Source organism: Myotis lucifugus, unplaced genomic scaffold (genome assembly GCF_000147115.1).
Source record: "Myotis lucifugus unplaced genomic scaffold, Myoluc2.0 scaffold_30, whole genome shotgun sequence".
Classification (NCBI taxonomy): Eukaryota; Metazoa; Chordata; class Mammalia; order Chiroptera; family Vespertilionidae; genus Myotis; species Myotis lucifugus.
This window is the reverse complement of record NW_005871078.1, coordinates 4482072-4505464: the sequence shown is the minus strand read 5'-3', so window position 1 is coordinate 4505464 and position 23393 is coordinate 4482072. Positions and strand designations below refer to the sequence as shown.

At 40.7% G+C, this 23393-nt stretch overlaps 1 protein-coding gene across 1 annotated transcript in view; it reads right to left on the bottom strand.

Annotated features, from left to right (window-relative positions):
* KIF21A (kinesin family member 21A) overlaps positions 1 to 22561 on the bottom strand; it is a 90518-nt gene extending 67957 nt beyond the window's left edge. The window contains exon 1 of the mRNA XM_023752269.1: positions 22327 to 22561. Within this exon, the coding sequence (XP_023608037.1) occupies positions 22327 to 22415 (89 nt within the window). The 5' untranslated portion in view covers positions 22416 to 22561. The remainder of the gene's footprint in view (positions 1 to 22326) is intronic.
* Positions 22562 to 23393: the final 832 nt, after the last annotated feature.

The following is a 23393-nucleotide window of genomic DNA, read 5'->3' as shown; positions in this document are numbered from 1 at the left end:
GCCATATAGTATGGCATACACAAAAAGCAGATTTTATTTAAAATTAAAAATAAAAACAAATTTCTCAAATTTACTACAAAATAAATACAGTATTTTCTCTCCAAAACCCATGAATCACCAGGTACAGCTCCTCGGGCTTCCTGACTGCACTTGGAAGAACATAGCACCCAACCCCCACCTCGATCTACTCGAGTCTTCCTCTTCTGCCTCTCTTCCTAATGCCAAGGCCTATTTTTATTTTCAAAGAAGGACAGTAAATACAATATGTGAACAGAATAACCCAAAATCTGGCCCTCTTCTATTCATGCTGTAAACAGGACCATCCTGAACACACCCATCAGTGACTTCCTGTACCTGGGTTTTTAAGAAGTTTCTATTTGCCACGGAGGAGAAGCAGTTTAAGAAAGAAAGGAAAGACAACCAGTGATGGAAAATATGAAATGATAAAGACAGAGCAAAGAAAGTATTTTAAAGGATTCTGGTCCCACATTTTAATTTTTTCAGATATGGAAACAGGCCCATGGAAGTAGAACCAGTTCACCTATTTTTCAGAGTTAAAGTCAAGCCTACGCCCAGATCTCCTGAGTTTCAGCCCCTTCCGCTTCATCAGGATGAATGGTCAATGGAAGGATAGGAAAGACAATACTGAGAAGGGACTAGACATCTGCAACCCTGGTTATCTAAAACAGTATTCTATACTGCCAAAAAATGAATATATTTGTTAATGCAATTTTCTCTTTCCTCTAGGATAATGGTGTTTTTCTTTTATAAAGTCTTTAACTTCGTGTATTTGTTGTAATGGGATGCAATGCTCATTGTGGAGCTAGCTAGGTACAATGGAAAGAGCAATGGAGTGGCCGCTAGGAGACCTGGGTTCTGTGACTTTTGTTCCTCTAAAGATAACACATGGTCTTCTCTCAGAGTTCCAGTCTTCTCACTTGTGGAGAGAAAGGGTCATTTCCAAGTTTCCTTTTATATCTAATACTATTTGACTTCAGAATAGTTTATTATAAAAAGGAGAGAGAAAAAATAATATTTATGCACTGTTATACAGATTAAATATTTAAATACATATATATAACAAAGGGTTTCTTATAAGGAGCTATGTTGTGAACTATAAAAACAGTCCATGGTAGTAGCAACTTTAGCTTTCTGGTTCCACATTTCCTGTCTTTCTCAAAATTAATATTCTCTTCTTTCCAAACTCCTCTGCTCCTATCTCACTCCATCCAGCCAAGGGGAGGAAACCCAAACAAACCCCATCTCCTCGGGGGAATCACTGTTCCGACTGTTGCCAAGTCAGAAACAGGAGAGTCAACCTCAATGACTCCCTCTCCTGCTCCATCCATCTAATCTGTCTGCAAGAGCTATTACTAATTATCTCTGAAATCGCTCTCGAGCCCACACATTTCTCTCCTTCCTCACCAACACCACCCTTATCAAAGCTACCATTATCTCTTACTTGGATTATTGCAAAAGTCTCCTCAGTAGTCATCTAGTCTTGGCCCCCTGACCTGTTCCACACCCTGTGATATTAGTGATATTTATAAAATATGAAGTTGGTCAGGTAACTATTTTACTTAAAACCCTTCAGTAAGTCCCTAAATCTCTCTGCAGCCTCTCCTCTTGCCATGCTCCATGCTTTCATGAAAAGGATTTTTGGTGGTGACGATTTCTTTTAAACCAGTTTCACTAACAAGGTATGCTCTCTTTGGCCTCTATGTCTTAAAATATGCAGTTCTCTGTTCCTGGCTTACTCTTCTCCACCCTCTCAATTCCCAACTCCTTCTCCAACCTGAACATCTCATGTTTACAATCTCTGTTTAGATTTCACTTCTTTGAGAAGATACCACGAATGGTTTGCATTCCAACATAAAGTCATATCTGAGCCCAGGCTGTTCTCTTTCCTGAAAGCTACTACATTTACCCCAGGATTCTGCTTTCTCCCTGCTTGACAAATAGCTTTACTATGAAGCTTAATAAATCCCATGTAATAAGACAGATTAAAATAGATATGCTATCTAAATGAAAAGTTTGAAATCAGTTCTGTATGAATTTTAAGTAGTTATAACCATAGGCTAACTTATTTGGCTAAGATACTTTCTTTTTTGTTGTTGCTAAATTATCACCTGAGGATATTTTTTTTCCATTGAATTTTAGAGAGCATGGAAGGGAGAGAGGGAAAAAGGGAGGGGAAAAGAAAGGAAGGAAAGAGAGAGGGAAACATTGATGAGAGAGAGATACATTGATTGGTTGCCTCCCCCGCTCGACCGGGGCCAGAATGGAACCTGCAACCCAGGTATGTGTCCCCTTGACCAGGAATCAAACCTGAGACCCTTTGGTGTGCAGGCCACCACTCTAACCATTGAGCACACCGGTCAGGGTTTGGCTGAGATACTTTCAATTTCATTTCAACAGAACAAAGAATAGTTGCCACTTGAACTGCAGATATAACAGCCAATTTAGAACTTAATCTCATTCAGAACTTAATCTCCTAACCTCCATTCATCTGACTTATAATCCTTGCTAATGGGGAGGAGTTTGCGTTTGAAGCAATGATGTGCAATTCCATCCATTTGCATGGGCAGGGAGAGAGAATGGCTTTAAAAACCAACAAGATGGGCAGAATCCTTTTCTACCGCAACCAGGCAATGGCAGTTGCCCAGCAGGTCTGACACACTCCCACCTAAGAGGGGATGGTCTCCCCTACATGCATATAACTGGAAGCTGACTATACTTCAAAGTTTAGGACTATATTCACTTTTTCAATTCCCCTTCAAAAATTAGCATGTTAAACTCTCCAAATACCTACACTTATACTCCAGTCAAGAATTCTCAGATGAAATTCTAATCCAACCCAAATCACCTGTTTTAATAATGTAAGGAGTTTATACAGCTACAAACCTCAATTTCAAAACTATAATTTGAGCTTATGTGTAGACAAAATACACCAACGCTTCTCAGAAAGAGAAAACTAAAAATCAAATCAGACATGTATTGCTCTAAATACTTTGAGATACACTCTTAATATTTTTACATAAAAATAAGAACATTAAAAACACCTAATCCCAACACTAAGAAATAATCAGTGTTAACATTTTGGCTAACATCAACACCAAGAAATAAAGAAAAATCCTTGCAGGCTTTTTAAATGTGTAATCATACAACTAGGTATATTCGACTGTTTCTTGAAAAAAAACAATCATGCATAAAACTTATGTCATAAATATTTAGGATAGCATTCTAATATTACATAGAAAAATTACATTGTCGCCTGACCAGTGTTGTTCAGTGGTTGAGCATTGACCCATGCACCAGTAGGTCACTGGTTTGATTCTTGGTCAGAGTACATGCCTGGGTTGCGGGCTCAATCCCCAGCAGGGAGTGTGCAGGAGGCAGCCGATCAATGTTGATGTTTCCCTCTCATCAATGTTTCTATATCTCTCTCTCTCTCCTCTCCCTTTCTTTCTCTTTAAGAATCAATAAAAATATATTTTTAAAAATTATATTATAAAGGACAACAACAATGGGGGTTCTATCTATCATATGAACTTGCTAATAGAGATGGGTTTTTGAAAAATGACACATTGGAAATGAATGTAGGCAGGGTGAGGCTGTTATGGAAAATAGTGACAGTTTTGCTAGAGAATGTGCTTTTTTTATTAGCATGAGGTATGGAACCTTTTATCCTTTGTGGGCCATTGACCAATGGGATGGGATCTGAAAGGAAAAGCCCATGGAAAGCCATACAGGAAAAAAAATCTGTTAAAACAGTCTGTGAAGGTTGAAAGTTTGAAACAGAACATGACTTGAGCTGTCAATTATTCAGTTTTATGATGAGAGGAGATGAACAAAGGTTGTGTCCATTTTCTCACATCTGAATCGTTCCCTCAGTCTATAGCACCCATTCCGCCTGCTCTCACACTCCAGCGAAACTGCTCAGGCAGAAGGCACCAACGACCTTTCTATCTCCAAATAGATTAGACCCTTTTTGGGCTTCATCCCACCTGATCTCTCCTAAGCACTTGATCCTATTTACAACTTGTAAAGGAGAAAAAACTTTTCCCTCTACCCTCCCAGGCTCTCCCGTAAATTAGACTGACAGAAGATTAACAAACAAAAACAAACTGAGGTTTATCAATATGAAGTTTATTAACACGCATACACATAGGAATGAGTGATGAGCAACTCAGAGGGTGGTTAGAACTTGGATTTTTATAACATCTTAACAAAAGGGAAAAGGACTGAGTTTCTAGGACAGCAAATTGTGGGCAAATACATAAATATAGAGAGAAACTAATGGAAGATCAGGGCTAGTTAGAGTTTGTTAGGTAGGTTCTTCTGATGCCATATCCAGTGATTAACTTCTGTGCTTCCAGAGAGAGGGGGGAGGGCTAACACCTTTACAAATACATGTCCTGCTTTTAGGCAAATAGGGGGAGGACAGATATTTTCTTGTTGCTGCTTTTTAATTGCCTTTCACTCAAAATATTTCAAAGTGGCATACCTGGGGATGGCATATACTGCTGCCCTTCAAACATCATATTTCTCAATTCTTTATAACCAGTTGGTTTTTGTGACATCCCTTTTTTTAACTGATTCTGATTTATGAGCCCATCCTTTCCCCTTATACCTCATATACCAATTTACCTTAAAATGTCTGTTTCCCCCCCAAAATGCTCCTATTGTTTAGCATGGTCTCTAAGATTTTCTTAATTAGGATTCTACCTATTAGTCCATTCTCAAGTCTAGTCACACCAAGCTACACCAAACCACTGACCATGTCTTGGTCAACTTATACATATCATTCATCATGCCAGTGGTTTTCTCTCTGCTTAGAATGCTCTCCCTCCATTTCTTTTTCTAGAAACCTCTTTGTAATTCTTTAAGACTTAGCTCAAACATCCTATATAATAAAAGCCTAATATGCAAATTGACCAAATGGCGAAACAACCAGTCGGCAGGGGGCAGGGCTGGCAAGCAGGCGGTGCCAGCAGGCAGAGGGAGGGGACAGCGATAGGGGTGGAGGAGGCGGCAGCGGCCAGCAGTGGCCAAGGGGTGATGGGGTGTGGGGCGGGGCCGTGCCTGCTGGTGCCATCCCCTGATCAGTTGCCCAGTTGCCTCCCGCAGAGGGAAGCTGGCAGCAGCAGCAGCGGCAGGATGATGGGGGTGGCTCCATCCCCTGATCAGCCCGCCTGGTAACCTCCCACAGAGGGAGGCCAGACTGTGGCTTAAGCTGTCAGTAGGACATCCCCTGAAGGCTCCCGGACTGTGAGAGGGTGCAGGCTGGGCTGAGGGATCCCCTGCCCCTCCCCCCCGAGTGCACAAATTTTCGTGTACTGGGCCTCTAGTGTCTACATACTTTTCTAAAGTGCTGCCTCCTTCCCCCAAGCTTGAATTAATCTAGGCAATTTACACATGATTTTAGAATAGTATATATCAACTTGAATTCTTGCTGTTACACTATTAAATAAATTATTTGAAGACAGAGAACATATTTATTCATTTATAAGACAAAGTAATTCAACAAATTTTTATTGACTGAATCTTATAACCTGCTCTAGTTAAACGGGGTGACATTCCAATACCAAGTATGCAGTCATCACAATAATGTAACTTGTGCTCCATCACTTTACTCTGTTACTAGAAACTTGATCTTGAGCAATCATTTAACCATTCTATGTCTCAATTTTCTAATCTATAAGATAAGGAGCCTGGATTTAACATTCTTAAGGTTCCTACTAGTAAGGTTCTTTCTAACTTCAAATTATATTATAATTATTCTTTTAAGAACAGCTAAATCCTGACTTAAAAGAAGCATCAATAAATGACCTTTTTTCCTTCATACTGTATATCTACTATTAGTGAAATCACTTGTTCTTTATTTCTCCGTGGTTCTTATTATGTCCTCCAATTTTTATAGTAAATGTTCCTGTGGCCAGAGGCACAAGGAATTTCATTGGTGAAAACATTATCTGGCTCCTTGCAGTGGCAGTAGCTGCAAAGGTTAGAGGAGATTCTGGGACTGAGACCAGTCCTTAAATTGGGGCCTCTTTTCTGTTCTCCACCTTCATCATAACCATAACTGGTTTTAGTGATCGAGAATATCAAATAAGCCAAAGGACTACTTTCAAGATGTCCTGGATAGGACACAGAAATATGAAGCTAAACATTTTTTAGGGGGAATGGCTTATACTTGCTACCTTTTCAGCTAGAGTTTTAGTCACAAAAGTCAGCAAAACTGCATTTAACCTTTAATTGTTGGAAGAGACCTGAGCATTCCTGCACATTCTTGCTGTGTATCCTAAGAATGCAGGACCCTACCCAGCCAGCGTGGCTCAATGTTTGAGCATTGACCTATGAACAAGGAGGTCCCGGTTCAATCCCCAGAGTGGGGCATGCAGCAGTGGGTCAATCAATGATTCTCTCTCAGTATTGCTGTTTCTATCTCTCTCTCCCTCTCCCTTCCTCTCTGAAATCAATAAAAATATATATATTTTTTAAAAAAGAATGCAAGCCCCTGACAACTCTCTTCATGGAACCTTTCTCAAGGTTACATTTGCAGCCAGCAACTTTAGAGAGAATGCCTTCCACTTGACCAAGAGTTGGCTTGCTGCTGCTTTCTATACAAACAGTGACTCCCAAGCTAAGTGTTTCTTCGTATCCCACTGCCTGCACAGCATCCATACAAGGATTGGTCTACCTGCACTTCCTCTATTGGATGAGGGGGGAAAGCTGTTAAATCAACATGAAGTTCACAATGCTTATCGGACTGTGAGTAATAAAAGTCCTTCACCTCTTACTCAGGAGTCTGTTTCTGCCACTATACATGAAACAGTAACAAGCTCGCCTGTGTAAAATCTCAGGTGCTTCACAGTCTCACCTAACATGTACTAACTGTCCTTCAGCAAGTCACTCTTAGCCTGTTTCCCATATGTACAATGGTAATATGATTTCTGCCACATCCACATCACAGCATCTTGAACAAGTGAGAAATGTGTGGCAATAAAAGCCTATGTAGGTATAAAGTGTTGTTGTTTCAGCACCACTTGAAAATTCTCCAAATCGATTCCTTCATGAGGCACCTTAACATCTTAAATCCATTTGGGCCTTCCACCACGTTAGGAATGCATAATTTACTCTTTGCCTTCCACACACTGTAGCCATGTTTTTCAAAATGCCTTTGGATGCCCTGAATCTTTAAAACAATTAAAGTAAAACTATTATGTCAGGAATAGAAAGATAACACAATAATGAATATTGTTACTTGGATATATGTGTACACATGAATATGCATACATATGTTGCTGTGCAAAGATAATCAAACTGAATAATATTACACCTCCACTTTCAATGAAAAGTCATAATCCTAAAGTTAACCTTTTCATAGTAATAAATAACAAACCCCCATTCATCCTGCTATTCATATCAGAAGAGAATATTATAAAAGCCAAAATGGAAATTCTTTCAATATTATTATGTTCACTATCTCCATATAGCCAGTAAAGAGATTTCATTCAGAATGGCAGACCAAGTTCCTGAGTAACAGATTCTTTTAAAAGGGAATTAAATTGTTATAGTACAATTTTTCCTTATACTGAATTAAATTTGATTAAATGCTAGTGACTAGAACATTGACAAATGACTAATCAATGATTTGTAGTTATTGAAGAGATGCTGACTTCAGAAACATAAATAACTACATATATTGTAATTTATAACCTCTCAGGACTTGTATGCACCCTCTCCCCTTAAACTAGAAGAGTAGCACTAGCATCACTCATTACCTAAATCCAAGGACGCTGGTACTCACACATATTTTTAAACACATAGTTTCGTAGTACCTCCCAGACTCCCTCACACACCCTCACCTCCCCTATTCTTGTTCCCCATTTCATTAAAAGCTTCACAAGGGACAAAGCCTCTTTTGCTAACAGATTGGACAAGTTATTTTTCTTTTTCCCCACAAATAGAAGAGGAATAACATACAAAATATCTTCCTTTTTGCTGCAGGTCATTGCTAATTACTTGTCCTATTAGAAAACACTGTTGTCCTTAATCTATGGTTCATAAATGTGACAAATTTTTCCATTACCTCAAAGTCTTTGTACACTGTCTCTTCTTTTTGTTGCTTGAGTTATTCTGACCTCATCCCCACGCGATTGTTGTAGTTCTCCAATTCACTCAATAATCTGACCTGATTCCCACTTTGTGTGGCTCTTACTTACAGCTATCTGTAACTAGCCCACTTGGCACCCTGCTAACACCTTTGTTCTTCCTACACAGACACCAATAAATCCATCCCCTGCAAAGATCCTTTGCCTATCTCATTTGTCACCGTTTTTGGATGATCATTATATTGGATGCTACTTACTGGTGTCCAATTTGATATCTTCATGTTAATTATATCTTACTAATTTCCTCCCTTCCATTTCTTACAAAATAGGACAGCTATCATTGTGTCCCTATCACTGAGCCACTGGAGTTTCAGGTCCCTATTTTGATCCTCCCCTAGTTCACTCCAGTTAGTAGACACACATTCAGTAAGGATCTGCCTGCCCTACTTTAACCCTCTCCACCTTCTGCTCTAGAAAAACGTTCCTGTCGCCCCAAAGGAACTGGCTAGACCATGTGTGGACTTATTGAATTGTTTTCCTAAGAGACCGGGCACTGCATAAGTAACACAGGTCCACAAAAAGAAACTCCCCTCCCAGAAATGGATCTTTAATTACAAGGATGATTGATGGACAGAAAGGTATTTCTTCAAGACATTCAAGGGGAATCTCAGTCATTCCATTAAGTCTGTAAAAAGCCTGAGAACAATAAAGCACAGCAGCCTGGCCGGCTTGGCTCAGTGGTTGAGTGTCGACCTATGAACCAGGAGGTCAAGGTTTGATTCCCAGTCAGGGCACATGCCCAGGTTGCAGCTTGATCCCCAGTGTGAGGCGTGCAGGAGGCAGCCTATCAAGGATTCTCTCTCATCATTGATGTTTCTATCTCTCTCCCTCTCCCTTCCTCTCTGAAACCAATAAAAATATTTAAAAAATAAATAAGTAAAGCACAGCAGTGTATACCAGGGATCAGGAAGTATATACATCTATGAATAACAGAGATGGAGAGGAGAACTTCACTTCTGAATCCTTTAATAATGAATCACTTTTTAAAAATTACCCCAAAATCTTATCCTTATCTGTAAAACCAATGATATACTGCCTCATCTCTGTATGGACCACCTGATTCAAGTTTATTCTTACCCAGTATCACCAAAAGATATTCATAGTCATACCTATTTTCAATTAAAACATTTCATTTACAGTGTGCACTTTAATATTTGGGGCTGTGATTCTATGCTAAGCTACTCAGTCTCTGGTTTGCAACTCCACTTGCAAAAAGATCTGTTCTCCTCAAGTGCAGTTCCATGCTGGCTAACAGGGAAAGGAAGTGGGATTAAGAAGATGAAGGCACTGTGCCACCTTCCTCTGACATCCACGCTCATGTCTCAGACCTTGTGATCCCCGTGGTCCACCTGAGGTGCAGCACAATGAGAGAAGCTCTCTCTTAGGTGAGGAAACTAGTATCTCTCATTGAGGGTAGCATCGTGCCATTCTCTCTGTTGAATACCGGAAGTTTAGAAAGCTGAAATAGTACACACAAGCTGACAAAATAAAGAAGAAAGTTGCCAAAAATAAATAAAAAATTAAAAAAGTCAAATTCTGGATTTAGAGAAAAGTGCAATTAATTAATCCTTTTGGGAACTCTGGGGCTTTCTTCTTTAGCCTCTCTCCCAGAAATACAAGAGCTTCCACTCAAAAAATCAAAAAACAAAAAACAAACAACAAGGGATTAGGAAACAGGGAACTTTAAGTGACAACATGAGCTACTCACCTATTGTCCTAAGTAAGTGCTCAGAAAATGTCTATTGTTGCTGGTGGCTGTATGTGGTGGCTTATCTATAACTCAAGGCCATCAGAAAACTTGAGTCAACAAATTCCTATGGCACACCTACTAAATGTCAAACAGTGTAGGACCTAAAAAGCCAAAACAAAAAACTTGAGTAGGGTAGCCATGGGAGATGGGGGTGAGGAGGGGGTGGAGGGGAAGAGAGGGGAGCTAGAAGAAAATTAAACATGTGCTCAAAATAAAGGAGAAATGGAATAATGATTAGTCAGAGGAAAATGGCATCAGTACAGAAAAACCTTAAATGGGAAATATGGGAAATTTAATCTAGATGTGGAAAGGTGATTAGATGGGCAGGGAGAAAAGGTCAGTTCAGGCAAAACAGGCAAAGATACCTGAACTGATTGCAACATAGTTCTTTGGGGCAGAAGCACCAGGATAACAAGAGTTGTTAAAATTTTAGGGTTGTGATATCACCTAAGTAGGCATCCCTAAGACATTATTCTCTAAAATATACACCCTGGTGCCCTGGCCATTGTGGCTCAGTTGGTTGGCGCATCATTCCATGCACCTAAGGGTCGTAGGTTGGGGTGTGTGTGGGAGGCAACTGATCAATGTTTCTATCTCACATTGATGTTTCTCTCTCTTTCTCTCCCTCTCCCTTCTTCTCTCTCTCTAAAATCAATAAAAATAAATTAATAAAAATAAACATCCTGGTCTCTGCAAAATGAAAGATGCAACCAAAAGGCATACAAGAGCCATACTAGAGATCTCTGCCAAATATTTGTTTGTTTTCCTCTCTAGGTCAATTCTTCACTCATCTTCACCTTACCCTGTTCCCTAGGAGACTGACCTTCATTAGCTATAATGGGCTCACTACAGCTTCCAGTGGGGTTCTTGCCCTCCGCTTTCAGAACATTGTAAGATAGAAGTGGAATGATTTTCCTGGTTCCTTCCCCACCAGGTCCTTTGGTGGGCTGTGTCCCTCTACCAGAGGCCACAGCTGTATCAGGACATCTCCAACAGTAGAGCACTAACACCACAGTACTGCCTCATTCACTTGGAGTTTCCCTTAATGCTGCCCATCCTGTACCACACTCTCCCCAGTCATCCTGTCTGAATGTACCATCTGCTACCTGTTCACGATCCTGACAGAATCAGAGTTAGTCTCAGAAAATGACAACAACCCTTTTTTAGCACTACCATTGCCACTACCCCATCTCTGATATCAATACTGACCGAGAATACAGAGCCACCAAAGTCCCTCCAATTCTCTAGCCCTTCGCAAGCAAGCCATTGAGCCATTCTGTTTCCTGGGAAGAGCTGGAGTTTGAGGTACATGTACTGGATTTTACTGTTAAATATGTAATAACACAATGATTAAAAGGCATTCTCTTTATTTGTCAAGAGAATTAGTTTTCTAAATTATTTCAATAAAAAAATTAACACTTCAGTTTTGTTTTCCAAACTTAAAGAAAAGGTGAAAGAAGATTTAAGAGAGAAGAAGTAGAGAAGTAATCTCAGAATGAGAATTTATAACTAGATATTTCGACTCCCATTCCAAAATCAATGTTTCTAATACCTTCTTTTTTTTATTATACTCCATCCCATTTATATACAAATTTTTCAAAAATATTCACATAAAGCCCCTTCTAAGTGCAACACATGTCTTCCTGGGAGAAATAAAGGGATCTCTTTCTATGCTTAATAATGCTGTATGTTATTAAATTATTTTATCATGAGAAAAACTGACATTATGACTATATATAATAACAGTTCCACATCCTTGATCGCAGGTGTACATTATCTATGTTACAACATTCCATAGAAGGGGAAAGACCTATCATTTCAGCTATTTCTTAGAAATGAAAGTAATATTTATAAGTATGGATGATATTGTGTAGATTAAGATCTGGTTCTAAACTAATGAACACAAGTTATTGATACCAACGTTTACCATCAAGAAAATACCATTTCTACTACAAACACTAAAATAAGCCATGATTCTGTCATCTCCCAATAAACCCAAAGTGACAGGTCAAAGCAAAGGCAAGGAACACATTTTTTAAGGAAAGTGTAGTAGGTCAAATTTTAAGATGATCCCCAATTACTGACACCGATATACTAGTTCTTGCCCCTTTCAGTGTGATGAAACCTGTGCATATGACAGAATATCACTTCCAATTCGATTACTGACCAGTTGGTTTGATGTTTTAAAAAAAGGAAATCAATCTGGGTCGGCCTGACCTAACCAAGCAGGTGAGCTTTTAAAAGAAGGTTAAGTATCAAGGACTTGCTCCTGCTGGGCTGCAGGAAGAGAACAATCATGTCATGAGCTGCATGCTGAGAAGGATGCCTTCGGGAGACCAGAGATGTCTCCAGACAACAGTTAGTATGAAAACGGGGCCTCAGTCACACAATCACAAGGAACCGAATTCTGCCAACAAACTGAATGAGCTTAGAAAATAGGCATTGAGGCCCAGATGAGAACCACAGTTCCAACTGACACTTCAGTTACAGCCTTGAGAGACCTGAGCAGAGAATTCATGACCAAAAAACTTACTGTACTGTAGAGAGCGGCTACAGTGTTTGGACAGGTTCAAGCCTCGGAATAATGAAAGGGCACAGTCCTCTCGTGGCAAAGCTACGTGCAAGTCCTAGCTTCGAGGGCGAAGCCCTCCCAGCACAATTATAGCCAAAGGCTATAGTTGTAAGATTGACCTTATGGTCCGAACCTGTAACCCCACGTGGCTAAGTGATATAGGCTGCGGGAGGTGCAGCAAGTAAACAAAGCTTGATCAGGTGCATGTAATTGAGTAGATTCAAAACTCACGAGAATGTTGTAACCATGCCCTTAGTTTGCCTCGTGGAATCTGGCTATAAAATAAAGACTCGGCTTGTAGTCTGTGGCATCACTAGCTTTCCGTCAGAAAGGATAGCATCCCATCCAGACCCAGCTTTTTTCTCTTGTCTGTTTTCTCAGTCCTTCACCACCCCCTCTCAGGCTTACCGAACCTGGCTGAGCTGGCGCGGTACATAAGGCGCCCAACGTGGGGCTGAGTATGCTATGGCCGTGCCGGCTCGGCACACTGTACAAACCAGGATACTTTTGAAAGTGAAAGGGGTACACTTAATAACCATCCCAGGACAACAGTTAGAATTAGGACTGTCCCAGGAAAACTGGGATCAGCTTACTCATGGTGCATGCATAGCAGAGAATTCAACCAAATTGTAAAGATGTGCATTTCAGCTCAAAATAAGGGAAACGTTTTTAAACAATTGATCCATCAAAAAAAAAAAAAAAGAAGATGGATTGCTTTAGGAGGTAGACAGGTACCTACAATGGCTGGCTACTGGCAACAGATAACATGGGACAAAATCTCAAACCAAGCTGCATGGAGAATCGCCTCATCTGTTTCAGTGTATTGATTTTGCTTCGTTGTTTTTAATTCATATTCCCAGACAAATGGAATCAGAATTTCTAGGGGGGGTGGGGAGGAAGGGAGGCAGAATACTTATGTTTAATTAGTTCGCCAAGTGATTCTAACACAGTGCCAGCTCAGTGATGAGCAGTGATATTTGCACTTTATTTTGGTAATGGACCCTACCACCTTAGGGTCCTCATACACACATATATATAATAATGCCGCTACTTCTACAACCCGCTTCTCTCCCAAACACAATCTGCGAAAAATATAAAATTGAAGTCACTCCTACTGGAGGAACCCCAGGAATCCCTCACCACTGGACTCTCTGCCCCCAGCAGCCCCTTGGGCTCCCCTGTGAAACCCAGGGCCCCTCAGAGGACAGGCCTCTGAAAACCACGCCTCCATCATTGCAAGTAGGCATCTTCAGGATGGCCACAGTTTACTGTAACTACCCAGAGAAGCTACTGTTTTTAAAATTTATGTATTTGGCGTTTGTCTCAATTAACATAAGTTGGGCCTTGTCATCCACCTTTATAATATTACCTTTCTTCGGTGTTCACTTCTTCTGCCTGAGGATACTTCAGGTTGAGGTGCAGGTGAAGGGTGAAGAACCTATTCATTTTTCATCAGTCCCTTTAAAGCATGGCAGATTCAGCCCCTTATTTACTTGTAGGATTTTATTTTTAAAAGGAGACAATTTGGAGTTCATAAAAGTTTGAAAACCATTATTATCAAATAAATTCCTGCATATGGTAAGAGATGAACTAGATGATCTTAAAATCCCCTTACACATCAGCTGTAAAATTCTAAAAACTTCCTATTGTGATGATTCTAAGAACAACTGCAGGTAATATGATTGCCAATAAAATAAAAACATGGATCATGCTTCAGAGGGCAGAGCTGCCCATGTCCCTTAACTTCCCAGGTCAACTTTAGGTAATAAAGATTTCACTACAAGGGGGTATGTAACAGATTCAGCAGACCTAGATGTTTAAAAATTACTTTCATATCTATGGACTGAATGCATTCTTCCAAATGTTGAAGCCCTGCCTCTCAATGTGATGGTGTTTTGATGTGGGCCTTTGAGAGGTGATTGGGATTAGATGGGCTCCTGAGGGTGGGCCTTCCATGATGTGATTAGTGTCCTCATAAAAGGAAGAGATACCAGAGCTCACTCTCTTCCTCTCTCCCAATCCTGTGACAACACAGAGAGAAGGCTGCCATCTGCAAGCCAGGACGTGGGCCCTCACCACAAACTGGATCTGCCAGCACCTGGATCTTTGACTTTCCAGCCTCCAGAATTGTGAGGTATAAATGTCTGCTGTTTAAACCACCCATCTAAGGTATTTTGTTATAGAGGCCTGAGCTGACTAAAACACTGTTTTGGGGTTTACTCTATAAGACAACTCTGCTATCTTTTTTTTTTAAATATATTTTATTGATTTTTCACAGAGAGGAAGGGAGAGAGATAGAGAGTTAGAAACATCAATGAGAGAGAAACATTGATCAGCCGCCTCCTGCACATCTCCCACTGGGGATATGCCCGCAACCCAGGTACATGCCCTTGACCAGAATCGAACCTGGGACCCTTCAGTCCGCAGGCCGACGCTCCATCCACTGAGCCAAACCGGTTTCGGCAACTCTGCTATCTTAACAGTCATGCCTGCTAAGTGCTGTGAGGCAGGACTGGCCGTGAATGAGTCTCAGTGGAACTCAGGATACAGATACATTAAAAAACAAACAAAAAAACGAATCTTGGCAGCCTCTCCAAATGTACAATTAGCAAGCCATATTTTTCCAAACACACACACACACACACACACACACACACACACACACACTGTACAGTATATGGAGTGAAATTAACCATCAATGAAGTTGTTTTTCTAATAGTTAAACTTCCACCCTTGCTTCATTTTTTACAATTTGTTTATATTTTAGAAGGTCACCCAGATATCATCCAGGCAGCTTTATAGTAGTTCAGGAAGAATCAGGAATGGAACACAAAAATTAGAATTCCCCATAAAATTCTCATCAGTTGTATTTAGCCTATTCCTTTAACGTGTGGGGGGGTTTTTTATATAAAAATTTTGAGAAGAAAAAGTACAAGTGATTGAAAAAGAACAAGACCAGAAGGAAGTGAAAAGATCCCTGACAAGTGGGCATGGGCAGATATCACAGAAAGCTGGCTGTGGCTGAGACGTTTTAGGCCGTCAATGTAATAAAGAAACATCGGAGAACAAAGTATCATTGATACATGCACAGAATGCACTTTAATCCTCTTGTTGAATTGAAGGTCAGAGGAAATAGATAAATCTCATCCATTAGTGTGGATACTAAAAGAGTTAGGAACCACATTTGTACATTCTGAGAAAACAAGCTGAGTGTCAGGAATTGAATAAAAATGTCATTCGAGATTTCTGAGCCTCACTGAGCTCGCCGGGCCATTAGCTTTCCCTTTCTGGCAAATGCCTAATATCCAGAAGTAGATTATGACGGTGCCTGCATTACCAACAACAAAATGAAGTCCTAAGTAACAGACATTTTAGGTTAATTATAGGAATGAAAGAAAATAGGAATCTTCCTACAGTCAATTCAATTTAATAAATAATTTATTGTGTAAATTATTTTCTATACCCCTATATGTCAGATACAATGCTAAGACACAGCTGGAGAAATAAAGATGAATAAAATTTAACACTCTGACTCCTGGGAATTTATCAGCCAATGCAGGAAATACGGCAAACACAAAAATAACTGTAATTCAACAAGATATATTAGTAAACAGCATAAAAGAGGTTTAGAACAGGACTTCTCAAACTTTAATGTCCATATGAATTAGACAGGGAGCTTATAAGGATGCAGAATCTGATACTGAGGGTCTGAGTAAGAGCTGAGGCGCTGCATTTCTGTAAGCCTACAGGTGATGCTGGGATGGAAGACATCACGCTACATTAGAAAAGGGAAGAAAGTACAGTCACGACAGGAAGGGAAGTTGATGTTTCAGAGGCCTCTGAAGTAGGGTTTTGTGGAAAAAGAAATAAAATGTAAAACAAACCCAAAAAAAACGTGCTTTTTTTTTTACTAACAGTGTGTTTTCACTTAAGATAAATTCTAATATTATTATTACTTCCATTATTTTAAAAGAGCTATCTTCTATTACCTGTAGAAACATAATGGACAGAATTCTGTTACAATGCCATTCCTAGTAACTAAGGGCTCTAGACATTGCACAGTCCAGCAGCTTAGCACTATGGTGTTGTAAGTGATAGTTCACAGGATGAGCTCAACAAGAAAGCTCAACAGCCCATAAAGCTGACCCTGGATTGTATGTCCGACCCCAACACCCTTGGACAAGGCTGCCCCAAATGTTGACAGCCACACCCATGTGGAAGGATGTAGAATGTAGATTTTCATTTTCTGTTGCTGGGTAACAATTTATTATAAACTCAGGAGCCTAAAACAATACCCACTGATTTTCCCCCACAGCGCAGAACAAAGATATTCTTAATATTCCTTCTCAAAATATTTGAATACTCAGAATCCTTATGAAATGTAGACAGCAACTCTGATTTTACAGAACATAAATGGTTTATACAAAGGTAAAATCCCGTACCCATCAAGGTAACTATCCTTGATTTAGAAACCAAAGGATTTACAGAGCACAGAGGCCAACCATAAACCCCACAAAACTATGTCTCGATTAATGTTTGGCTATGTTTCCTTGCACGTGGAACTAATTAGTGAAAATACTCAGGAAATCCACTAAATTCTTGTATTACACGCGTGGGGACTGTGAAAGCCTACACATGCTCAACTCAAAGACAACCTCCAATGGCTCCTTTACCTGCTGCAGCAGGAGGCCAGCTTTGAAGGTTCTCTCCCCACAAGAAAGGGGTATATCTCCAACATCCACCTTAGATCTGGCCACAGAATATAATAAACAATACAGAAGCTCCCAAAGGACACAGCCAGGAACCACGGAGCACAGGTGGTTTCCTCCCTGAGGGCAAGGGGGCAGGCTTGCCAGGAGGGACAACAAAGAACTTTTTCTACTTCCAGGATAAAAATCTTCATGATTCCTACACACAGGATTTGGCCGTTGCTGAGTGACGATTGGGTTTCCTTTCGTCCCCTTTTCCAAATGGGAGTGTCTTGTCCAGCTTCCCCTCTACCACTGCCTTTTGGATGTGTTACCTGCCTCAGCCTTACCATTGTGTATTAGATGTGCATTTAGGGGACTTGGGGGCGAGCAGATGGCAGATCAACTGGCTTTCAGATCGAATGTGTCAGACATGAGAAGTAATGTCGGGGCTTGAGAGAAAGAATTGACTTCATAGCACCCAGGTACAATATACAACAAGATGAATAAAACCTTAGAGAGGGAATGGGTATGTGTCATGGTTGGGAGACAGACTGCACGTGGCAGAAATTGTTAAATGTCTTCCCAACTCCGTGTTCTCCTTCTTTTACAGTCATAGGAATTTTAGCGAGGTAAATGGCGTCCTACATTTCTGAGTCTCCTTTGTTACTACATATAGTGAGATGATTGAGTTCTGAATAAAAATATGCAAGAAAAGTGATGTGTGCTACTTTTAGGTCAGTCTCTTAAAAGAAAGGGGGAGCTTTTTGCTGAGATATAAACATGGTGGTCTCCATTCACACATGAGATCAATATTCCGACAGCTAAGCCAAAAGGTAAAAGGAGCCTCGGTTCCCAACACTGTCAGAGTCCTTATTAACCCGGGATTAGCATAATAATTTCTATCTTATTTAAGAAACTGATGTTTTAAATCTCTGTTATAGCCAACAAGTAATATCAAGGCTTGATATTCCATCACTGGTGGCTAATGAATGTAGCAGCCAAGCTTACATCATAACTTACACATGCTTACAAAAATATGTCAGGGAATTTTTCAATCTAATGAAGAGATATATGTAGAGACATAGCAAATGGCTTAAGAACCCTATTCCAACTAAACTGCTCATTTGGATTGTGACTCACTATGGTAATCCTGTGTTTTATAAAACCATTTGCTACAAGATAATAATAGTAGTTAAAACACGGTGCTAAATTACCACTTATTAAAAAAAATTTAGGAAACCGCTAAACATACTGAAATGAAAGGCATTCTTGTAGAAGAAACTTGTAAACACAGTAAGAATGCCTTGAATTACAAAATTTGGGTTTAAACTTATTTGTGAAGGTGGCATTTCTTAAAATGTAAACTTTGTATTAGCACATATGTGTTATAGAGTTGTTTAGAATTAAGAGTTCATCAGTTCGTTTTCTCCAATTTTTAAAAAAGTAATTTCAAATAAAAAATCTATCATACAGGTTAATATTAACTTAATATTAACTCAACATTTAGTTACTAAATATATATCCTGAAAGTCCGAGAACAAAATAGGTAATAACCTGTGCTTAATGTTGTTCACATGCTTTTCATGTATCTTCACATATAGAAATTTTTTCATTCAAAAGTTAGATATAAATAAAAAGATACAGTATTGTATCATCCATAACACAGCCTTCAAAAGAGAAATTGTGACATAACTTGATAAAGAATGATTTCTATGGCACACTAGCTGGATGCCCTAATTGGCAACTAAAGTATTAGCTCCCCACGGATTTCTTTTCTATGGGGTCTGCTTCACATTGCCACCGTGAGAATCCTCATAAGCTAAATAACATTTGTAAGGATTTAAACCTTGAAAGAGCTTTAGGGAAGACACGTTTACCATAATCAGGTGTCTTACCTTAGTCTTCAGGCCATGCCCAGGTTCTGGGGCAACTGGGAGAATGACCACCCTCTGCTAGGAGCAGATCGTTCCCAATGCACCCGTACCTATGATTACTCTTTTGGAGTGCAAGGCACTTTTTTTTATCAGGTATCTATTGTTAGAAAGATGTAAATCCTTTAAATTTTTAATTCACAGCTGTTTAAATAAATTATTTCCATTTCCATTACTCACTACATGTTGTAGAGATTCGTGAGTAGTTTGCAGCACACAGCCTATCTCTCTGTCCCTAGATTTGCTGGGTTGTCATGCTGGGATTTGAAGGCTTAACACCTTTCTCTTCTCTGCCACGCCCACTCCCACTCCACACCTCACCTTTACATGGGACATCTGTCTCTCTCCCACACACACTTCCACTCACATTGTGTTTTAGGGGGCTGTAAAAACTTCTCTGATTCATCTCTTTGTATTTCTTCTCCCATTTAACACTATGCTTTCCATCTGGCAGAGTCTTAGGATAGTGGGAGAGAGACTTAGGAAACAATTCAAAATGGTAGCAAAACAAAAAAATCACCTGAGCTCTCTCCCAGCCGTGCAGTCCACTCACTGTAAAACTTTTACACATTATGGGCATTCAGGTCATTCCTACTACATTTTCCTATGAATGAATGATTTAATAAGAATTTGTAATAGCCAAGAAAATTCTGGTTTAATCAGACAAAAGCAGACAACATATGCTAACAAGGAAGAAGGTAAAGATTCAAGTTTCTGAGAAAAACTGGGGATAGGCAGGATTACTAAACACTAGGTTTACTTTTCTTAAAGGTACCCTTTAGTTAAAAGACTAGTTTATTCAAATTTTAAAAAATTAAAGACAAAGAAGACCCAAGATGTACACCTTGTACATTTTGTTCAACCACAAAATGTTGGTATAATTTCATTTATCTTACACCAACCTACATAAAAAGAGTATCAAAACGATAAGATCATTTGTAAAGTCAGAACATTTTAGTGTCTAACACAGAAGTTATTCAATACATATTAGCTGACTGGTTGCTTTAAAGAAGAGAAAAAAGCAATATGTCAGGATTGAATGAGATGATTAATAATATGGACAAAGCAAGATATCTGTGATTCAGCAACAGCCTACTATAAATACCAATCACTTTACACACATAATTTTTATTCTGTATAAGAATACTAAAAAATACATATAATTTTTACCATGTTACAGGTGAGAAGAGTAGTGCATAGAGAATTAAGTGCCAGAACCAAAATTCAAGGCAAAAGCTATGCATATTCCTGCCTGGTCGCAGCCCCCATAACAATAAAAATATGATTATTATATTTGTGTACTGTAGTCATGGTAGAAGAAGCGGTAGCTAGAGTCTCAGTATAACTGCTGATCCCATCACTGAAACACAACATGAATCCGGAAGGACAGGTAACCTCTGCTATCTAAATCCATTTGGTTCCTGAGCTTGGGTAGAAAGAGTTCTGATTGCAAACACTGATAGCAAGAAATTACATATCTATGTGGTTCTTAAGTTTGGGATGGCAAATAGCAACAGTGTGAATACTAAAGGATTCATTCAAAATTTTTCAGAATTATTTCAGTTCCTGAGTTCAGGTAGCTAGAGGTCAGTTGACAGGAGAAGCCTTTGGAATAGGTTTCTGGTCTACTTACACTAAATGCAGTAGGGCAAACAGAGGCAGTTTAAACATGAACTCTGATGCACAAGGCAAGGCATTATAATCTACTTGGAGAAATAAGTCTGTCACACCTGTGTGTATGTAAGTAAATGTCAAGTCTAAAATAATGTACAAAGTAAAATCTAAATCAAATGGTAGAAGAGCAATAATTTCAAAAGCAAAGATTGATAAAGATGATAATCACAAAAGCACAAGTCAAGGGCTAAGATACAATAGCTCTTATTGTGGGAGGAAAGGAAGAATTGGCAGGATCTGGGCATTAAAAAAAAAGGATACTTCCAGCCAAAGGGAAGAGTCATGAATTAGGATATGGGAATTAATAGCGTGTATTCACAGAAGAGTGAAGAGAACAGTCTGACATACATAGGCCTGGCTTTTCATGCTGCCTCTATCACCACTCTCCCAGCTCCTGTTCACACAGCTGCTGGCCAGTCGTCCAGTGGCAGGTGTGTATGATGCTAGTTATTAATAATGGAAAAGGAGGTTACCCTCCATTTGCTTAGCATTTCTTTGAAGTGTCTCTCATGGATCACCTGCATTTACAATCCAATGGTTAGTCCTTTGTTTCTTGGTGGAAAGCCCAGCACTTTCACACCTTTGGTCAATCACGTAAGTTGGCCACGTCAGTGGGTAGAACAAAGTGAAGTGCATTACATTTGGCAGAACTCCCTCAGCTCGAGGAGGCAATTGGTGTTCACCTCAGCTGAGAGCACTTGTAGTATTGTGCACTGTAAAAATTCAACACCACCTGCAGTGCTGGCTCTTGATAGTAACAATCCTATATAACAAAGAGGTAATATGCAAATTAACCCTCACACCCTCACAAGATGGCTGCCTATGACCAGGTTGGCAGGGGGGTTAATGAGGGACGACCAAACAACTGAACAAACAGACTACATGGGGTGACCAGGCCGGCAGGGGGGCTGTGAGGGGCGACCAGGCCAGCAGGGGGGGCAGTTAGGGGCGACCAGGCTGGCACAGGGGGGCAGTTGGGGTCAACCAGGCTGGCAGGGCAGGGGCAGTAAGAGGCAACCAGGTTGGCAGGGAGGGCAGTTAGGGGCGATTAGGCTGGCAGGGGAGGCAGTGAGGGGCAACTAGGCCAGTGGGGGGGGCAGTTGGGGGCAACCAGGCCAGCATGGGGGGACAGTTGGGGGCAACCAGGCCGACGGGGGGGGCAGTTAGGGGCAACCAAGCAGGCAGGTAAGTGAGCAATTAGGAGCGAGCGGTCCAGGATTGTGAGAGGGATGTCTGACTGCCAGGGATCGGGCCTAAACTGGCAGTTGGACATCCCCCAAGGGGTCCCAGATTAGAAGGGGTTCAGGCTAGGCTGAGGGGACACCCCCCCCCCCCCGCGCATGAATTTCATGCACCGGGCCTCTAGTGTAAAATAAAATTCAGATTATCAGAAAATGTACTAAATGTTACATACAAAAAAATTAACATTTTAAAGGGAGATGTTTCCAGAACAGTAGCATTATAAAGAACCTGCTTTGTACTGAAGCCAGTTTTTGATGGTCTTCAGATATCTCAGCCCCACCTGCATCACCTCCTTGCACTGTCAGCTGTCTCAGGCTTCCTTGCAGAGAGGGCTGGGCTCCTCGTGCTGCATGGGGACTGCCTGCAGCAACTTGGCATCAGACCTGGTCTGACGAGACTCACAGAGGCCCTGGCACCTTCCACTGCTTCCAGACTCAAATGAAGGGCTGCTCCATAGGTGGCAAAATCTGGCTTCCCTGCAGCTGCCCAAAAGGCTGGGCAGCAGAACACAGTAGGCCAGGGGTACACACTGACCACTGAAAGACAAGAGATACAAAGGGAAAAAAAAATTATTCCCCTTTCCTCCCTCAACAGACTGTTCTGAAATGAGTGTTTCCATATGGCTTATCCAGAGACATCCTAGTGACACTGCTGTGTTTACAACTCAGTGATGTGCACTTTGTGTTTGCTCTCCCATCTTCTCTGCCTGGCTTCATTTCCCCCCTCACTTCGCTGCTCTAGGATTGTACTCCTGGTACAGCAATGGCTGCTCGGCTTTGCCTCAGGCTCTGTTGTCTAGGAAACCCAGGCTAAAATAGTCAATATTAAACAAACTGAGGCAACTTTTTGATCCTTTCCCCAAAGGAATGTCATTGTAATTAGCTGGTTATTAATAATGGAAAATGACAAAAGGGGAGGCCAGACATTATAGGCATATCACTTGGGCAGCTTCAACAGGAAGCTGCAATATCATACTCCCCAGGGAACCACCGGCCCATTCCCCGAAGATCCCTGGGAGAAGGGCCCAACCAAGGGGAGATGAACGCATGCGCAGTGAGTCAGAATGACTAGGGAAAGTGCCAGTGGGTAAGTCTGGGGAACCATGGATTGGCTAAAGTAGGCAGGGCCACAGCAGGCCGGCCAAAATTTGGGGAACACATAATCCCCCAAACAAAGGAGTTGGCTCTCTTGTTCTGCTTCCTTGCATTTGCCCATGTTCCCACCATGGCCATGTGGCCCTACGAACCCCATCTGAAATGGACGGATGGACTGCAGCTGGAAACAAAAACTGAGCTAGCCTGATGCTGTACTGGACTGCTCCAGCATGGAGTGGGAGCTCTGGACACTAGCTCTGGT